We start from the raw sequence: 15,701 nt of genomic DNA, 5'->3' as shown, positions 1-15,701 counted from the left end.
GGAGGCAGGAGCAGGAGGCTCCTTGTGCCTCTGCCCACACTGCTGCCAGAGGGAGCCTTTGGCTGCTGTGCTTAGTGCTCCCAGTAGGTTTCGGAGTCCTGGACTAGCCGTGGGATGGACAGCTCCAGCACAAATTGTTACAGTCAAGTCTATTTTTAATCTGTATGTCCAGAGAATGGAGAATGTCCATTTATTCCCAGTGATAAGTAAGGGTGTTCCACCTTACCAGCAACAAGAATTAAGCAGTTTTAGAAACCCTGCCCGGGGAGAAACACCGAAAACCTCAGTGGAAGAATTAACTTGGCATCATCCTTCTTGGTGAATACTTGTGCTGCACAGTCTGTCCAGGCCACCTGGCAGGTCTCCTGGGATGGCTGGAAACATTTGACCAGTCAGAAATGGAGTACGTGTCCCCGGACCATCTCTGTGCAGGGGGTACCATGCCACCTCTCAGCATTTTAGTGGGAGATTTATTCTGAAAACCATCTTGCTCGGTTCAGCCGGCAGAGAGGGCAAAAGAGTCCTCTCTTTTGACATGCAGAGACGGATGAGGTCAGAGGGTTGAGTGGAAATTTGAGGGACTGGCCTGCAGCCAAGCTGGAGCTCATGGAGGGAGGCTAAGTTCAGGCTCATTACTACTGAACTTTTGCAAGGCCTTTTCTGGGAGATTTGAGTTCAAGATGGTAGAACTGAGACCCTTGATCTGCCTATGGGAGTCAGGGGAGCTCTTTCTACAGGATTTTGGCCATGATCTCCTGTAACGGACTGTTCTTGAAGGACTCTGGCACTGCCCCAGCGTCTCCAAGTATTCTGGGACACTTTTGTCTCTTCTTCATTGACCAAAGCAGTGCGTTATTTGCACACGCACCCATTTCCATGCTACCTGCTAGCACAGTCATTGTATATTTGTGGTTCAAAGCCTCCACTAAAAGACTCCCATTTTTCTTTTCTACCTCCTGGCTTGTTTCCTATTCATGTGAGAGATTTTCCCTGGCAGAGGGGAGTTGAGGGCTGCTTACCGCTTTTGCAGACTGTTTGTCATGAAGCATTTTGTAATGACAAAGCTTTGGGAGCAGCAATATGGCTAAACTGAGGTTATACAGGAATATCACTCCTAAGTAAAAGATGACTTTGCATAGGTAGATTCATGTTAAAACTTTCTTTGTAGAAACGAGGTCTTCAATTTCATTTCTTACCTTCCTGAAATGGTGTCTCATCCCTATTTCATAGATGTGGCACATTATCATAGGAAAATGAAGATGTGACTTCATTGCTGGAAATCTTCACATGCACAAAAAATAATCAAAAACCTATATTAGGAATGAAAACAATACCTGAATGAAAATAGTAATGGTACAATGGCTTCTTTGCCTTTTGCCCTTTGAATGTTATGTCTTCTAATATTCACCCAAGTAACATTTGCATCCAGGAAAAACTGAAGTTAAAAAACAAAAGCAAAACAAACACTGAAACATTGGGCCAATCAATGCACTTCAGATGCTGAAGCTCACTATAGCCTTTTCCTAATTTCACTGTTATTTCTTCTACTCCATTCATGATTAAAGGCTTCACAGAGTGTGTAATATCAGTTAATCTAATGCCTTCCACCGTATTGACTGGTTAATGATTCTTCAGAGGGAGAAAAAGCTTCCACGGCACATCTCAGACAAGCAGTGGTGCAGGTGGCCACTCCATTGGTGACACTTCTGGGTGATCAGCTAACCAAGAAGTTCTGACTTTATTTTAGTAAAAGAACACAGACACTATTGATTATTGAGCAAGGACAATTTGTCCTGGAGTATCTTCCCTTTGTTCTGCATTTTCAATGCGGCTTCATAAAAGCGTACAGGTTCTTCAAATAACTGAAGTGCTATACTTTCCTTACAGGAATAGGTTCCCCAGCATGAACTTTGAAGCAGAGATTCTGGCAGCTCCACACGATAATTCAGGTATTTGGGAGAAAAATCAAAAACTGAAAAGGAGATCAAAGTAAACTACCCACTCCACTTGCTATCACTACAAATATATCTTGTTTTGGAAACAGAGTTGGAAGTTGTTAAAAAAAAACAAACAAGCAAACAAAAAAACAGGATACTACACTGAATACAGTTCAGGGGATGTCCCATATACACTAGGGTATAGTTCAAAGTGCTGAGGTTAGATATTGATACCTTTTCCTCCAATAGGGCTAGACATTGGATTACCATTTATACCTTGCAGAAAAACAGCAGCCAGGGACATGTGATTTTGGAAAGAGCATAGGTGTCCACTTAAGATTGCACAGTCCTGTATGACACATACGAAGTCTTTTTACCAGTAGCAACAAAAAGCAGAATATCAATAAGCAACTCCTCAAAAGGCAAAAATGAGGATGAAGATGCTCTGCTGAATCCCGTCCTGTCCTTCATTCTAATTTTGTTTAGGAGGAAAAGCTGTTTTTTTTGTGGTTTTTTTTTTTTTTTTTTTTTTTTTTTTTTTTTTTTTCTTTCTGAACACTACCTTTTTAACGCCGATCTCAGATGTTGAGGCTGGCACTAGCACTGAATCCCTACTGCAGTCTTCTGTCTGTGATAGTCCCCACAGGCAGTAGTCAGCTGAATAGCAAATTCTGGTGAGCCTCAAGTCCTAGTCTTAGCATTGCTCCTCAGACCCAAGCAGCTGGCCAGAGCTTGTGCCCTGGCAGGAGCACCGTTGTTAGGATGAGACTGCAAGAAATTGTGTTTTTGCGATAATTGCTTTCATCTTCTTGAGTTGCCCTGGGCCTTTGTTCAGAGCTGCAAATCTTCTTAGTCTCGGTGGCCTGCACTTGAGCATGAACCCATTCAGCTGAAATGCTGTCATCTGCCCTCATGGCCACAAGCTGAAACTTCCAGCAGGGAATTCACTTACCCGGCAGAGCACTGCTGTCCCACGCCAACGAGAGTCGGAAATGAGGCACACAGTGTAACTATTTTTGCTTCAGCTGCAGGTGTGCATTTTTGTGTTGCATCACCCCGAGAGCAAGTGTGCCAGCAGCTGGCGGTTTCATTTATCCTGTCCAGCATGTGCGAGAGCCACAGCCCTTCCAGGTCTGGACCTGCTGAGCAATTGCCTTCTCATTCTTTGCCTTTAGTACTTCAGTCACTTCCCTTTCTGCAAATCAAGTCGTATCCAGCTAAGCATCTTCAGGAAATAACGGTGCCATTTTCCTAAGGGCAACCTGCAGTACTGATGGTGACTTAACAAATATACTGGTGTCAAGGGGCATCAAAGAATATTTTTCACACCTTTAGTGTCAACACACAGACAGTTTTTGTGTGAGCCTGCTTGCATGGATGGCTCCTGGGCTCTGTGTCCTCCCAAATCTCTGGCTTCTGTTGGGTTGGGCTGGGTTTGGTTTGGTTTCTTCCACGAGGTAAGTGTTTCGATCCTTCATTTGCCTTGAAGTCACTAACACACAATTCATATTTGTTTCTCAAGAGCTATATGTGGTCCCCTCCATGAGAAGTCTCATGGCTGAGGAGTATGTAGAGGCCTTTAAGTCATTTTTGGATCATTCGACAGAGCACCAGTGCATGGATGAGTTCAACAAGGAAGAAATGCCTCACATCATGGCAGGGTAAGGAGCACGTCCACCGAGGTGTGAAAGCCATCTGTTATCTGGGGAGGGCAACCTGTGCATAAGGGTCAGCAAACATGTTTAAGGGTTTTCTGGGGCGTGAATGAACTTTCAACGCTTTTCAGTTTTAAGTCCCTTAACAGTGGTCTTTAGGATATTCGGTTTAATGTCTCAAGTGTACACGTAATTTCAATTAATACATTGTGTTGCTTCTCAGCTTATGTTAGGGAAAGAATCAAGACCTTATTTTCATGTCCATCTGCTTTCATTAGTTGATTTTCAAAGGATTAATGATTTTTGGATTTTTTTTCTCCCCCTCCTTTTTTTTTTTTCGTCAAAAGAAAGCTCTCTCTTGTGCTCTATGCCTGCTTTTGGGACTTCATCACACATCAGTCCAAACAGAAACACATCTCTAATTCTATTCTAGTGACTAATTCTTGCTTTTCTCAATCCCCTAAGACCTCCTTATTTCTATCCTAAGTCGATTTACATTGCTTAAGTACCAAATGATAATCAGTTTTGTGAAGTACTGATGTAACATATTAAGCCTGTGTGACTGCAGATAGTTTCAGAACAGGCTAGATCCAAACCACAAGAAAAGTCTTTCAAGTCTGGATAATTTTTGGATGCTGTAGAAACTGTATTCTCCTTTGAGAAAAATACTTAGGCAGGTAACTTCAGATGCTTATATCTATATCTGTCTGTCTCTCTAGCTAGCTATCTAAAGTAATAGAAGCAATAATAAAGAAAGAAATTGTTTGGGGAAAATTTAAATGCAGCATTTCCTTATGTGAATTTTAACCAATACTGTTTGCTGGACCAATACGAAACATTGCAGTTTAGTAGCATTCTAGTTTGGGGTTGGTCTGAGCTTCCATCTTCCACCCGTGACATCTTTAATCCCGGAACAATACACCTCCAGCCCTCACTAGAGCCAAGGCTCCCTGATTGCTCACAGCCCCCAGGATTTCCTACTCTGTCCCCTCTTTTGAATCATTGCTGTGGTGTTTCTTGAGATTTCATAGGGGAAACTCTGTCCCTCTGCACAGGCCATGCCTGAGGCAGAACAAGGCCATGAAGTATTTCTATGTAGAGCAGCAAGCAGCCTCGATCCCAGGAAGCTCATCCTCGAGCCAGGCTATTATGAAATACACTGCCAACAACCTAATGATTTTTTATTTTTTAGATCTGAAGTAGTTTTTCTAAGGTAAAAATTATTGAAGTTTCTGACTTTTGCTCACAATTTCAAGCCAAGGTGAATATTGAAAAGAGAATATTTACAGTCACATGGATAGCCCAACTTTTGATTTTTTTCTGAGCATTTATAGCCAATGTCAGAAAACCTGACTTGTCTCCTGAGAGGTTTACCCCAGCTCACCTTGTCCCCACAGCCCTGGCCAAGCACAGCCTCACTCCCTGCAAAGGGAACCCCACACCCCAGATTTTCTTGAGGTTGTTTTTGCATGGTGCCAACCACAGTTTGAAGAAAACTCTGGCAAGGGAACAGAAACACTATATCCTGCTGCCTACTGTACTTTTAAAATATGAGCCTGCTTACATAGGGCCAGATCCTGCCAAAAATAAGTTATAGCTGTGCTCCACTGTGATGCTCGAATTTTCATCTCAATTCACGTGGCACATCTCAGTAAAATTCCTGGGCCACTGTGGCATCCAGGATATTAGAATTAAAACACAGAGTTGTGTGACACAGTGTGGTTGAGTAACATGCGTGTACTTGTAATTTCAGCCTTGGCAATAGAAAATCCACGATAAATATTCTGGGCGTGGGGAGCAGCACAGGTAACGAGCTGAACAGCACAGCTGATGCTGGGGAATGGGGGTCCCCAGGGGCAAGGGAAAGCTCTACCCAGGTTCTGGGCAATGGGGAGAATTACTCAAGCATTAATAACAGTATTTGTCATGGATATACTTTCCTCTTGATGACTCTCTCCTGACTATATGTCTAAAAGCAAGGAGTCCTCCAGGTTAGGTAGGAGAGCACCTTCAAACCTCATCGGAAGGAATTACAGACACCTGAGATTTGTTCCACCCAAAGGTCATGTCTTAGAGTCTCCCACCCAAAGGCACATCCCCACATTGTGCATTGCCTTCAGGGTCTGCAGAGGTGAAAGCTGGGCTTTGTTTGGCTGCAGGTGGTACTCAACCAGCAGAGATGAACATGGGCTGGCCACAGCCATTAGCATGGGGCTTTGTCAGCTCCTTCAAGATGTGCTTTTTAAAAGTTATTAATGTTTTTATCTGGTGACATGTGGCATTTAACTGCAAATGGAAATCTCCACCGCCCCCAGAGAAGAAAAATCTTTTGGCAGAGATAACCTTAAAGCTGTTGTAAATGCATTTTCGGAGGGGAAAGAAAAAAAAAAAAAAAAAAAAAAAAAAAAAAAAAAAAAGCATGCAGCTTTGCTCCTAGGGAAACTGGGAGGAAATACAAAATAGAGAAAAGAAATAGCAGTTTGATTTGTCAGACTTTGAATTTGTTTTAAAGTATTTTCAACTGAATTATAAGTGTTAATACTTTCTATTGAAAGATTTTTTCTCACTTGTTTTGATTGTTTTCCTGAGTAAGAGGAAAATAGCAGTGATTGTTTTCTCCAGCTGGGAATATGTTGGAGCATATAAGAGAGTGAGGAGGAAGAAATCATTCAGTTCTCAATTACACTCTGTTCTCATTAAGTAATGTAAAACCGATACTCTGTTTGACTCCAAGAAAGCACAAGGGAAAGGGGAACCCTTTACAGTGCCCTCATTTTTCCTTATTTCCTCTTTAGAAGAAGTTTCAATGGGAAATAAATGCCCTAAGGCAAGCTGGCAGAGGCACAGGCTCGCACCCTGCAGCGTGCCGAGGCTGCCTGAGCTGAACTTGTGCGTGCTGCACAGGAGTGAGCCAGTGTGGCACCGAGCGAAAGGTCATGTGTGATCCCTGACCTTCTCGGGCTTGGACTCTGGTTTCACACGGCTGAAATCAGTTTAGTTGACTGAACTATTAATGGGGATTGTGACCCACTCTGCATCTTAAAAGGCTGCTGCTTGATCCTGGCCATGCTTACTCATTCAGCCCTTGTTCCCTGCGGCTGGTGCAAGCACCTCAGCTGTCAGCTCCCGACGAGTGACTGGGTGGGATGTGGCTGCTGTGGGGCTGCACCCCCATTTCAGCAGTGCCCCGATGTGGTTTGTGCTGAAGGGTTGTTGCTCTCAGCTTCCCTGCAGGAGGCACATGAGCCTGTGGATGGGGAAACCTGAGCAGCGTCAAATGGTGAATCCCCAGGGAACATCTTTGTATTTTATTGCACCTTCTCAGCCCTGTCTTTTCTTTTTTGTGGGGAGATCTTGGGAATGTCCTGTTTGACCTCACAGAACATGTGAAATTGTTGTCTTACCCACAGACTTTCAAGGTATCAGTATCTTTGCTTCAAACTCAAGCCAGCAGCTCCCACCTGCCTCCACCAACAAACACATCCAACCTGTTGGAAGGTGGTGACCATGCAAAGAAAGAAAAGGAAAAAAAAAAAAATTATGTAACCATTCATTCAGGGAAGATCCCTGTAGCAAGTGGTTGAATCAATTTACAGTCCTAAAGGCCAGCTGGTAGTGCCTTGAGCTGGGGAGCATCAGCAATTAGCGGTTCCCAAATGTGAGCTCCCCACACAGAGCATTGCTGCCCCATGCCCTGGAACCTCTGATGGTGGCAGAAGTGTATTTCAGCAGCAAAGGGGTATTTTAAAAGTGATGTGTTTTTTTGTTGTTTGTTTTGTTTTGTTTTGTTTTGAACTCTGTAAAGTTTTGTAATCCAGTCTTTGAATTAGCAGGTGATAATGCCCTTGGCAGTACATCAGCAAAAACACAGTAAAATACAGAGTTTCAGAGTAGGAACTCCTCTGCCCCTGCTCACCCGTAACACCAGTGCCAGCAACTAAACTGCCTTCAATGGATGTAGCCTCAGCATCTTTCCTTGCGCCTCTGGCCAGCCCTGCACTGCCCCTGCCACATGTCTCAGGGGTGCTGGGTACCTTTCTCCAGTTTCAAAAGACACGTCCTTCCTCGGATGGCAGTGCAGTGCTGGCATGGCTGGTATTTCCCTCCTTGAGTTCAGTTTAATGTAACACTTGTCAAAGATGACAGCTTTTCTCATAACATGTCCATCCACTAAAAGGCTAGAGAAGATGCAGTATCTCATGTCAAGCCCTCTGTGTGTGACATTTTTGTGGGCAGGACTATTTTTAGGCTCCACCATCAGCTACAGACAGGATCCTCACAGAGATCCACTGAAGGCTGAAGGCTGTCACCTCTGTTGTTTATTTCCATAGTCCCAAACAAACCAGATGGACTTTGTACACTTGGTGCATCACAGCCTTTCTGATAGAGAGCAAGGGTGACCTGCATCACCTCGAAAGGGGCTGGGTATTTTCTAGGACAGAAAGACAGACTGAAGCAGAAAGACAGACTGAAGCTTGCTCCTCCTGAGCTCAGACTGTGACAGAGGAGCATCAACAGCTAAATATGCAGGGCACCTACATGAGCTCAAGTCACAGATAAGTGAATATTTGCGGCTTCAAGATAACAACTGGGTAATGGGTTCCTAGAGCTGGCACCATGTGGCCTGGCTCCAGAGAGAACAAATCCTTTGCAGACCCCCAGAGCTCCAAGCAGTGTCACACCTGTGGCAAGGCAGCTGCCACCTCCCTGGGGCAGTACAAAGCTGCACAGCTTGGCAAAGCTGCACAGCTGTTCCAAATCTCTCCCTGTCCCCATGCTAACTTTGTGTTTTTCTTGAAAACTAATGATTCCTGTTTTTTTAAAAAAACATTGATCTTTGATTATTTCAACCTATTTCTCCCATGACCCAGAGTATTACCATTAGTAGGTTTCTGCTCAGTTGCTTAGCTCTTCCTTGTTCTTAGTCTTACCTCTAAGTGTATGTTAACTCGAGCAGTTAGACATCGTGATAAGGCTGTTACTGTCTGAGATGCCACCATGCAAGGTAGAAAATGCCTCGCTTCTGCTTTGGGGATTGCTGAGCAGTAGGTGCACTGGCATCCTTTCATCACCATTCAAGTTTTTTTTTTTAAATAATGAATTTGTGTTTATTGAATAGGTGAACAGGATTTGAAAATGATCAGGATCCTGCAGGCTGCACATCCAGGGGTCCTTATTAACAATGAAATCGTAGAGCCCAACCCACAGCATGTGGCTGCTTACAAAGGTGAGGCTCTTTGGGCCACCTCCACAGCCTGGGGTACAGCCAGTACCATTGATTTGTATGATGATTTGTTCTGCTGTTCTGTGATTTTTTTTTCTTCTACTTTTTAAACAGAGCTAGTTAATCAAGCTCCAGATCTGCAGGGTGTCTCCTTTATTTGGCACCAGCTCACTTGCTCAGAGTATGAACAACAGGTGAAAGAGAAATGCATAAACAAGAAATTTGACTTCATACATATGATTCAGGTAAGGAAGTATTTTTTTAATATACAAGTTTTACATTTCAGCACTACCTCCTGCTGGATGTTGGGGGGACGGGATGAACACAGCTCTCCAGCAAACAACAGCTTCTGCAGCAGCTGTACAAATATTAAACCTCATTCTTGATCCACCCAGGTTTTGGTCTCTGGTTTTCACTGGTTTAACTGTATGGTGGGTAATAAAACAGGACTGTTGGACAGACACATTCAACATCACACAGAGACCAACAGTTATGCTTTGCCACTTCAAAAGCTGGAGTTTTTTGACCTCATCAGAATAATTCTGATGGCATTGAATGGAAATGTTAGTGAACATCTCTATGTGTATCTGCACTCTCACACAGGGGCTTCAGCCGTGGGAAGTCAGCAAAGATAGTGAAGAACTTGCCTAAAAACTGATTAAAGGGATGCACACATCTTGCAGCCACAACACTGCTGGGCCTGAAGGGCGGCACTGGGCGGGAAGCGATGGGGAAGTCGTGTAAAGCACCAGCTTTATAGAGAGGGCCTAAACCCTTGCAGGGCACTTGCACCACACAGGAGGAGTAATGGCTGCATGAAACTCTCCCTTCCAGATGCTGTACCATGTGGAAGATACTCCTAATACCATCAAATTTTTCCACAGTTGCCTCGACCACCAGGGTAAACTCCTGATCATAATTTTGTCAGGTAAGAGGAGTGTCTCATTTTTTGGCATCATTGCTGGTAGTTTGAAGGGCTGTGAAGTATGAGAGCTACTAGTAATTGCCTCAGGATTTCAGTAGCAGTAATTCCATCACAATTAAACAAAACAATCATATTATACAGGGAGCATGCAACCATGGGCTTAGTGTCTTGGACCCCAATGTCTGATGAGACTACAGACATAGCCTGCGTGCTCTTGCTTCCATGCATGAAAAGTAGATGAATGACTACATACCTTGTAGAAGCCTCCTTCTGTGAAATTACTGGCTAGAGAGAAGTATGGCTACTCCTGGAGGAAAGCCAGTCCTTGTTTATGGTGAAATACTAGAGAGAAACATGGTGTTTAAATTAAAAGAAAAATATATGTGCCAAATATCAGGCTGGCTTTTCAAGCTCCAAAGAACCACCGACTTGCTAAGTTCCCCCAGATTTTCCCCAGCCCAACAGCACTTAGGCTTTCACTCCTCCACGCAGTTTCCCGAGCAGATAGGTGCATTTCCAGTAAGCAGATGCTCAGAAAAAAATCAGTGAGATGAAAATTTACTCATGTCTTTGTAAATAAATGCATAAACGCTCAAAGAAAATGAGCACTTCAAAGCAGGCTGTTCAGTGCCAGCCCAGGGAGATGAAACAGGGCACCCCATTAAAACACTGCTGCCTAATGCTTTAGCTGTAATTTCTCTTTTGATTCTTGGACAAGTCATTTAACAGTATCCCTGCATGTACACCTGGAGGAAATACTATCCTAAGTGCCTATTCCATTTATTTATATATTTATTCTCGCTTTAATATGTTATTTATTACCTATTTTTGGTGCTGTTTAAGACATGCCGTTTTCCCACGCAGAAGGTCGGTCTTTGAGGTGACCACGAGAGGGCTGCAGCAGCCGGCGGATCGGATCTGGCTCTGAAAACGTTTGAGATGCTGAGCTGGAGGAACAAAGCCAAGCAGGCGGGCAGGATAACAGCGCTCTGCCTTAGCCCCGCTCGCCTTGCTGGGTCAGCGCATCCTCAGGTCGGTGCCTGCTCCGTCAGCCGCACAGCTTGTCCCAGCTCTGGATGGAGCAAGCTTGTGGATAACCACGTAGTAAGCTGCCGTGAGTGCTCTGGGGTGAAAGGAATGCCTACAAAGACCAGACCGCATTATTTCTAAGTATTATTTCTAAATATAACAGTTGCAGATTTTATCCTTATTTCAAGTTAGTAGAACATCTATTTCAATGATATAGCATTACTCTCCTTGCATGGTATAGGGGTAAGAGAGAAAGCAGTTATTTTATGCTATCAATGAAGGACAGTTGGATTTTTATGCGGTCTGTATTCAGTCTTGGGGGCTAAAAGTTTTGCCTTTGTAAGGCACATTAAGGCTTCTCTACTCATGAACATTACTGGGGATGAAAATAGTGTAGGAACTGGAAAATGTTAGCAGCTCATCAATGAACTGACAAGCTCAGTAAAATACTGGAGCATGTATTGAAAAGATTAAAGCAAACTTCAACCAGGAAGCAAAATATAAAAGTACAGATGCTGAAATTCTTTTTCCTTCAATATTTGCCTAGAAAAATTTGCTGAGGTTTGTATCAGGAATTAAGAAAATATTTGGGCACTCCATGCATTCTTCATGAATAATTCATGAATAATTTTTCCATCAGAGTAAAATTTTTCCAAATATTTGTATTTTCTTTGCAGGTAAAAGAATAAGCATAAAGCCATCCCATTTATGCCCTTTATTTTCAAGCATTCCAGAGAAATATACAGTCATGATGAAAGAAAGGTTGAGAAATTTCAGCTCAAGCAATGAAAATTTGGGGCAAGTTCTTAAACATAGAAAAAGGAGATTTAGAATCCAAACAGTTCAAAAACCTTAATGATGGACATTTCTCCTGTTATAATCATATAAATTAAAAAAGCCTTATAAAGTGCAGCCTGCTAAGTAGCAATAGAAAACCCTGAGTTCTTTAAATTTTTATTTTATTCCTGCGACATTTCTCATGTCAGATAAATATTACCTGAAACAGAAGGAAATTACAATATCCACAGAATCTTAGGTGATGCTGTGATCACAGTACAGAAGGACTGTCCTGCTTAAAGTGCTTGGACAAATATAAAATTAGCACATGGCAATGTCATTTAAAAAGGAGTAAAGCCCCAGCAAAGTCTGAGTTTCATAAGACCAGGCTCAGAAACACAGCACCAGCATCAAAGTCATCCTTTTCCAAAGAGTTGCAAAGTTTCTTTTCTTTTTCCTTTAACAACAAATGCAAAAGCTCTAAATCTTCTCAGCCCTAAGTGCAGATGGTGTCAGATGAAGTCAACAGGAGACAATGCTTTTAGATGCTTATAAAAAACGTGATTTCGTGCATCTCTCTTCCAGGCTGTTATTCAGTGATAAATGTGCAGAGGGCCTTTGTGATGCCCAAAAAGTGACTGAGGCTCTTTGATAATGGCAGAACGTGGCCTTAGAAGCCCAGCCTGTGCATCTGATTTGAGATGCTCGTAGATAAGTTCCCTGAGCAGGTCATGTCAGTAGATATAATGTGTCCTTTGAACCTCTGGCACCTCATTTTCTGTCCTCTGCTGCGGCACGTCTCTTTCTTTGAGTAAGGGATGGTTATTTCTTTACAATGGAAATAAAAATAGTTGACACAGAAGTGTGGTGTTTTACTTATTCAGAATGACTGTGGAAAGTTGCACTCCAGAGTCAGCTTGAATAGAGTGAACACTATTAAGTGTCAACATGAAAAAGACCTCTCAGAGGAGATAATGCCTTCACCCAATTAATCTTTCCTAATGAACTTACTCTTTAGAGGTGGGTAGAGCACTTTCAGCATGAAGTTTGCTTCCTATGATCATTTGTGCCAATAAAAGTCCTGCGAGAATGCTGATGAAAATGGATGTGAATGTGCCTGAAGTGGATTTATTTTGATATTTTATTTGTCAAAAAAAAAAAAAAAGGTTTGTACTTTTCAACCAGACATGCTATTGTGCTATCTCTTGATGATTTCTGTTCTCTAATAACTCCTCAAATGATAATAAGGCTCCTAGACATGTGTTTCCTTTTGAATTTACAGCTGAGAAAATTCCATGTTTGAAGCACTTGGAAATAGACTTTCATTTGATAACCTGTATTTTTGAGGTGGATAGCTGCTTTCTGAACACCTTGATGGTTATTTTAGTAATAGTGGTCTGCAAGTGCTCTTCTGGCTCTGGGAGATTTTGACAGGAAAGAAGCCCTTTTCCAGCCAAGATGTATTCTAATGATACTTTGCACTTAGGCAGATTCTTTTACTGAAGCATGTTTTATTCATCTGTTACCAGACTCTCAATTGGTTTGTTTAATTGTCTGTCTTTCTATCACACAAACTTGGAAGTCCAACAGCAGGTTTTTTTTGTTTTTTTTTTTTTTTACTATTTTTTGTTGTGCTTTGGTGATCCTAAGAAAGAAAGTGCCAGAGAGAGGGAAGAAAAATGTGAAAATTCAAATGAAGCAGTGTCAGGCTAAAACAAATCCAGAGGGAGGAAGAAAGTCAGAAGGATTGATGAGAAGATTTTTAAAATTATATCCTTATGATGCATCAATTTCTTTATAAAACTGCAAACTACTGGTCACTGCCATTAGAACTGGTAGCTAAAACTGGGAGAACATCTCCAGATGAGGGCTCCCAAATTAGCTACCTAATTCCTACTGCTATTTTAAGGACTTGTACTAGTGATCAGATTTTCACAGATGGTGGTATTTTGGAGTCTTGGAAAAGAAAATGTGCCCAAAAATTAAGACTGGAGTTTATAAGCTAAAATACCCAAATTTAAAATATTGGCCACTGCAACTTGTCTTCTGCTAAAAACAATTCAGTAATATAATCATGAAAGGCAACTATCAGTCTTCTCCATCTCCAATCTAACCAGAAAAAGAAAAAATAATTAATGAGGACAATAGAGTTAATGTCTGGGGAGAAATTACTTTTCAGCTACTACTCATTTCTGGAGTCACGATAAAACTAGTCACTTTGTATCTGTGCAGCCTGGCTTCATACCTCAAACTGTGAATTGGGATCATTTTTGAGCACCGCAAGCAGATAATACTTTTCAGCCCCTGTGGCAGAAAAGGATAGTTTCTAAATTGCACTTCGTTGAATATGGTTGCAGAAGAGCCGGTGTGTCCAGGTGATAGGCACTGAACTCCTATTTCTTACCGTATTCTGGAAGAACCTCTCAGTCAAAGTGAGACTTTATGGCCTGTTTTTAATTTCAGTTATAAAGACGAACATGCAGCTTTTTCAAGGAAATACTTGGGTACTGTAGAATAAAGCACCTTCCTACCAAATAATAATGGCATATTTAATTAAGTAAAAAGCTATACTAGCTATAACAGATTTTAGTGTCTGTAACTTATTTCTATATTAAAGGGTATTATATAGCCCACCCCACTTAATGTATAATAATTTTATTTTTATCTGAGCGGCTACCAGTGATGCTTGTTGCTATTTGTGATGCAAGATCCAGGAGAAAAGCCAAGAATCATTTGTGGTGATACGTTTTTAATCAAGTGGCAACACCAACTACTCTAGAAATACATAGCACAACTGACTTTGCTTCAGAAGTGTTACAGATAAAATACTGTAGTCTTTCCAGTGCCAACAGTTTTGTGACCTCACCTGCCATATTAGTTTGTAATGTGTACCTTTCAATGTCAAAAATGTTTTCCTTCTAACTTCAGAAGTATGAGGATATCAGCAATAGTCTGTGATGGATAAGTCAGTTTTAATGAAAGGCTTCTGGGTGAAATCTGGAATAGAATGAAGTTTGAATTTGTGGGTTAGTAAAGTTTTCAGCATCTTAGAATGTAGAATCTTTCAAAATATCTTCTGTTTACAAAATTTCTGGTAGTTAGGTTAGTTCTGGAGAAAGCACCATATGTGTTAATGTACTTGCATATTGTTTTTCATGACTACAATATCAAGCAGTCCTCAGAGGCATTTTTAAAGTATGGTCTGTCAGTTGACATTCTGGAAAAGTTGAGAAATAAGGCTAATTAATCCAGTAGAAAAACTGAACTTTAAAAAAAAAAAAAAAAAATGTAAGTTTTGTGGTATCTTACATAAGGATCGGTGAGTTGATACACATCTTGATATCTGTGCTCTGGAACAGATATAACTTCAAACAAAATAAGAAGTACAATGAGAAGGGCAAGCGATTTATAGAAAATATATCTTTTTTTTCTTCATTTCCCTCAAATTAATGGTGTTATTTTCTGATTACAAAATGTGTAAAGTAAAAAACTTTACATAATCTCCAAGAGTGTTTTGTTACTTAGTTTACATACCCTTTCAGAACAGCAGTGCATACTGCTCTGCTTAAGAAAAATGAAATCAAAATCCAGGACATTATTTTAATATTACTGAATGACCACGGTAAATCTTGTTTGCTTTTTTCCTCGTAGGAAGTAAATGCATTTGAATGTGAGATTCAGCTGCTGAAAAATCTGCTGCATGAAAGAATTGTTCAGCATTACGGCTCCTTGAGAGACCCACCAGAAAGGACACTCTATATTCATGGAATATATGCCTGGGGTAAGCAGGAGAACCAGTCCAGATCAACCATCGCTTCTACGTGATGTAATAAGCATGGCTTTTGCAGAAGTGCACATAGGTAGTAAAGACATGTTCAAGTTAAAACAATAGCCAAAGATGGGTGCCAAAAGATGCCAGAACTGTACCAAAACTTTTTAATTTTTTGCTTTTAACCATTCAAAATGTATTTGTGTTTCCAGAATCAGACACGAATTGTACTCAGAAATATATTAAAACACTGTGGAGACAGCCGTGTGCCTAAGGGTTTTGTATTAATATTAAAAAGAAAAGAAAAAAGCAATCAACCTCCCCCTCCACCCCCTCCGCCCGCCACCTCAGCCATGGCGGCGCTGCCCCCGCCCCTCCCCCGGCC

At 41.6% G+C, this 15,701-nt stretch overlaps 1 protein-coding gene across 1 annotated transcript; it reads left to right on the top strand.

Annotated features, from left to right (window-relative positions):
- Window positions 1-1,825: 1,825 nt before the first annotated feature.
- On the top strand, window positions 1,826-15,372 carry LOC309879497 (carnosine N-methyltransferase 2-like; the record flags this gene model as incomplete). The annotated part of the gene is made up of 8 exons (XM_082763230.1): window positions 1,826-1,949; window positions 3,460-3,598; window positions 5,346-5,398; window positions 8,712-8,819; window positions 8,931-9,061; window positions 9,651-9,744; window positions 14,011-14,051; window positions 15,199-15,372. The coding sequence occupies 8 exons, from the start codon at window positions 1,826-1,828 to the stop codon at window positions 15,370-15,372; spliced, it is 864 nt and encodes a 287-aa protein (XP_082619356.1).
- Window positions 15,373-15,701: the final 329 nt, after the last annotated feature.

This window comes from Aythya marila (assembly GCF_965140915.1).
Source record: "Aythya marila genome assembly, chromosome: 6".
NCBI lineage: Eukaryota > Metazoa > Chordata > Aves > Anseriformes > Anatidae > Aythya > Aythya marila.
Note: the sequence above shows the minus strand (reverse complement) of the source record. Positions and strands in the feature narration are given on the sequence as shown.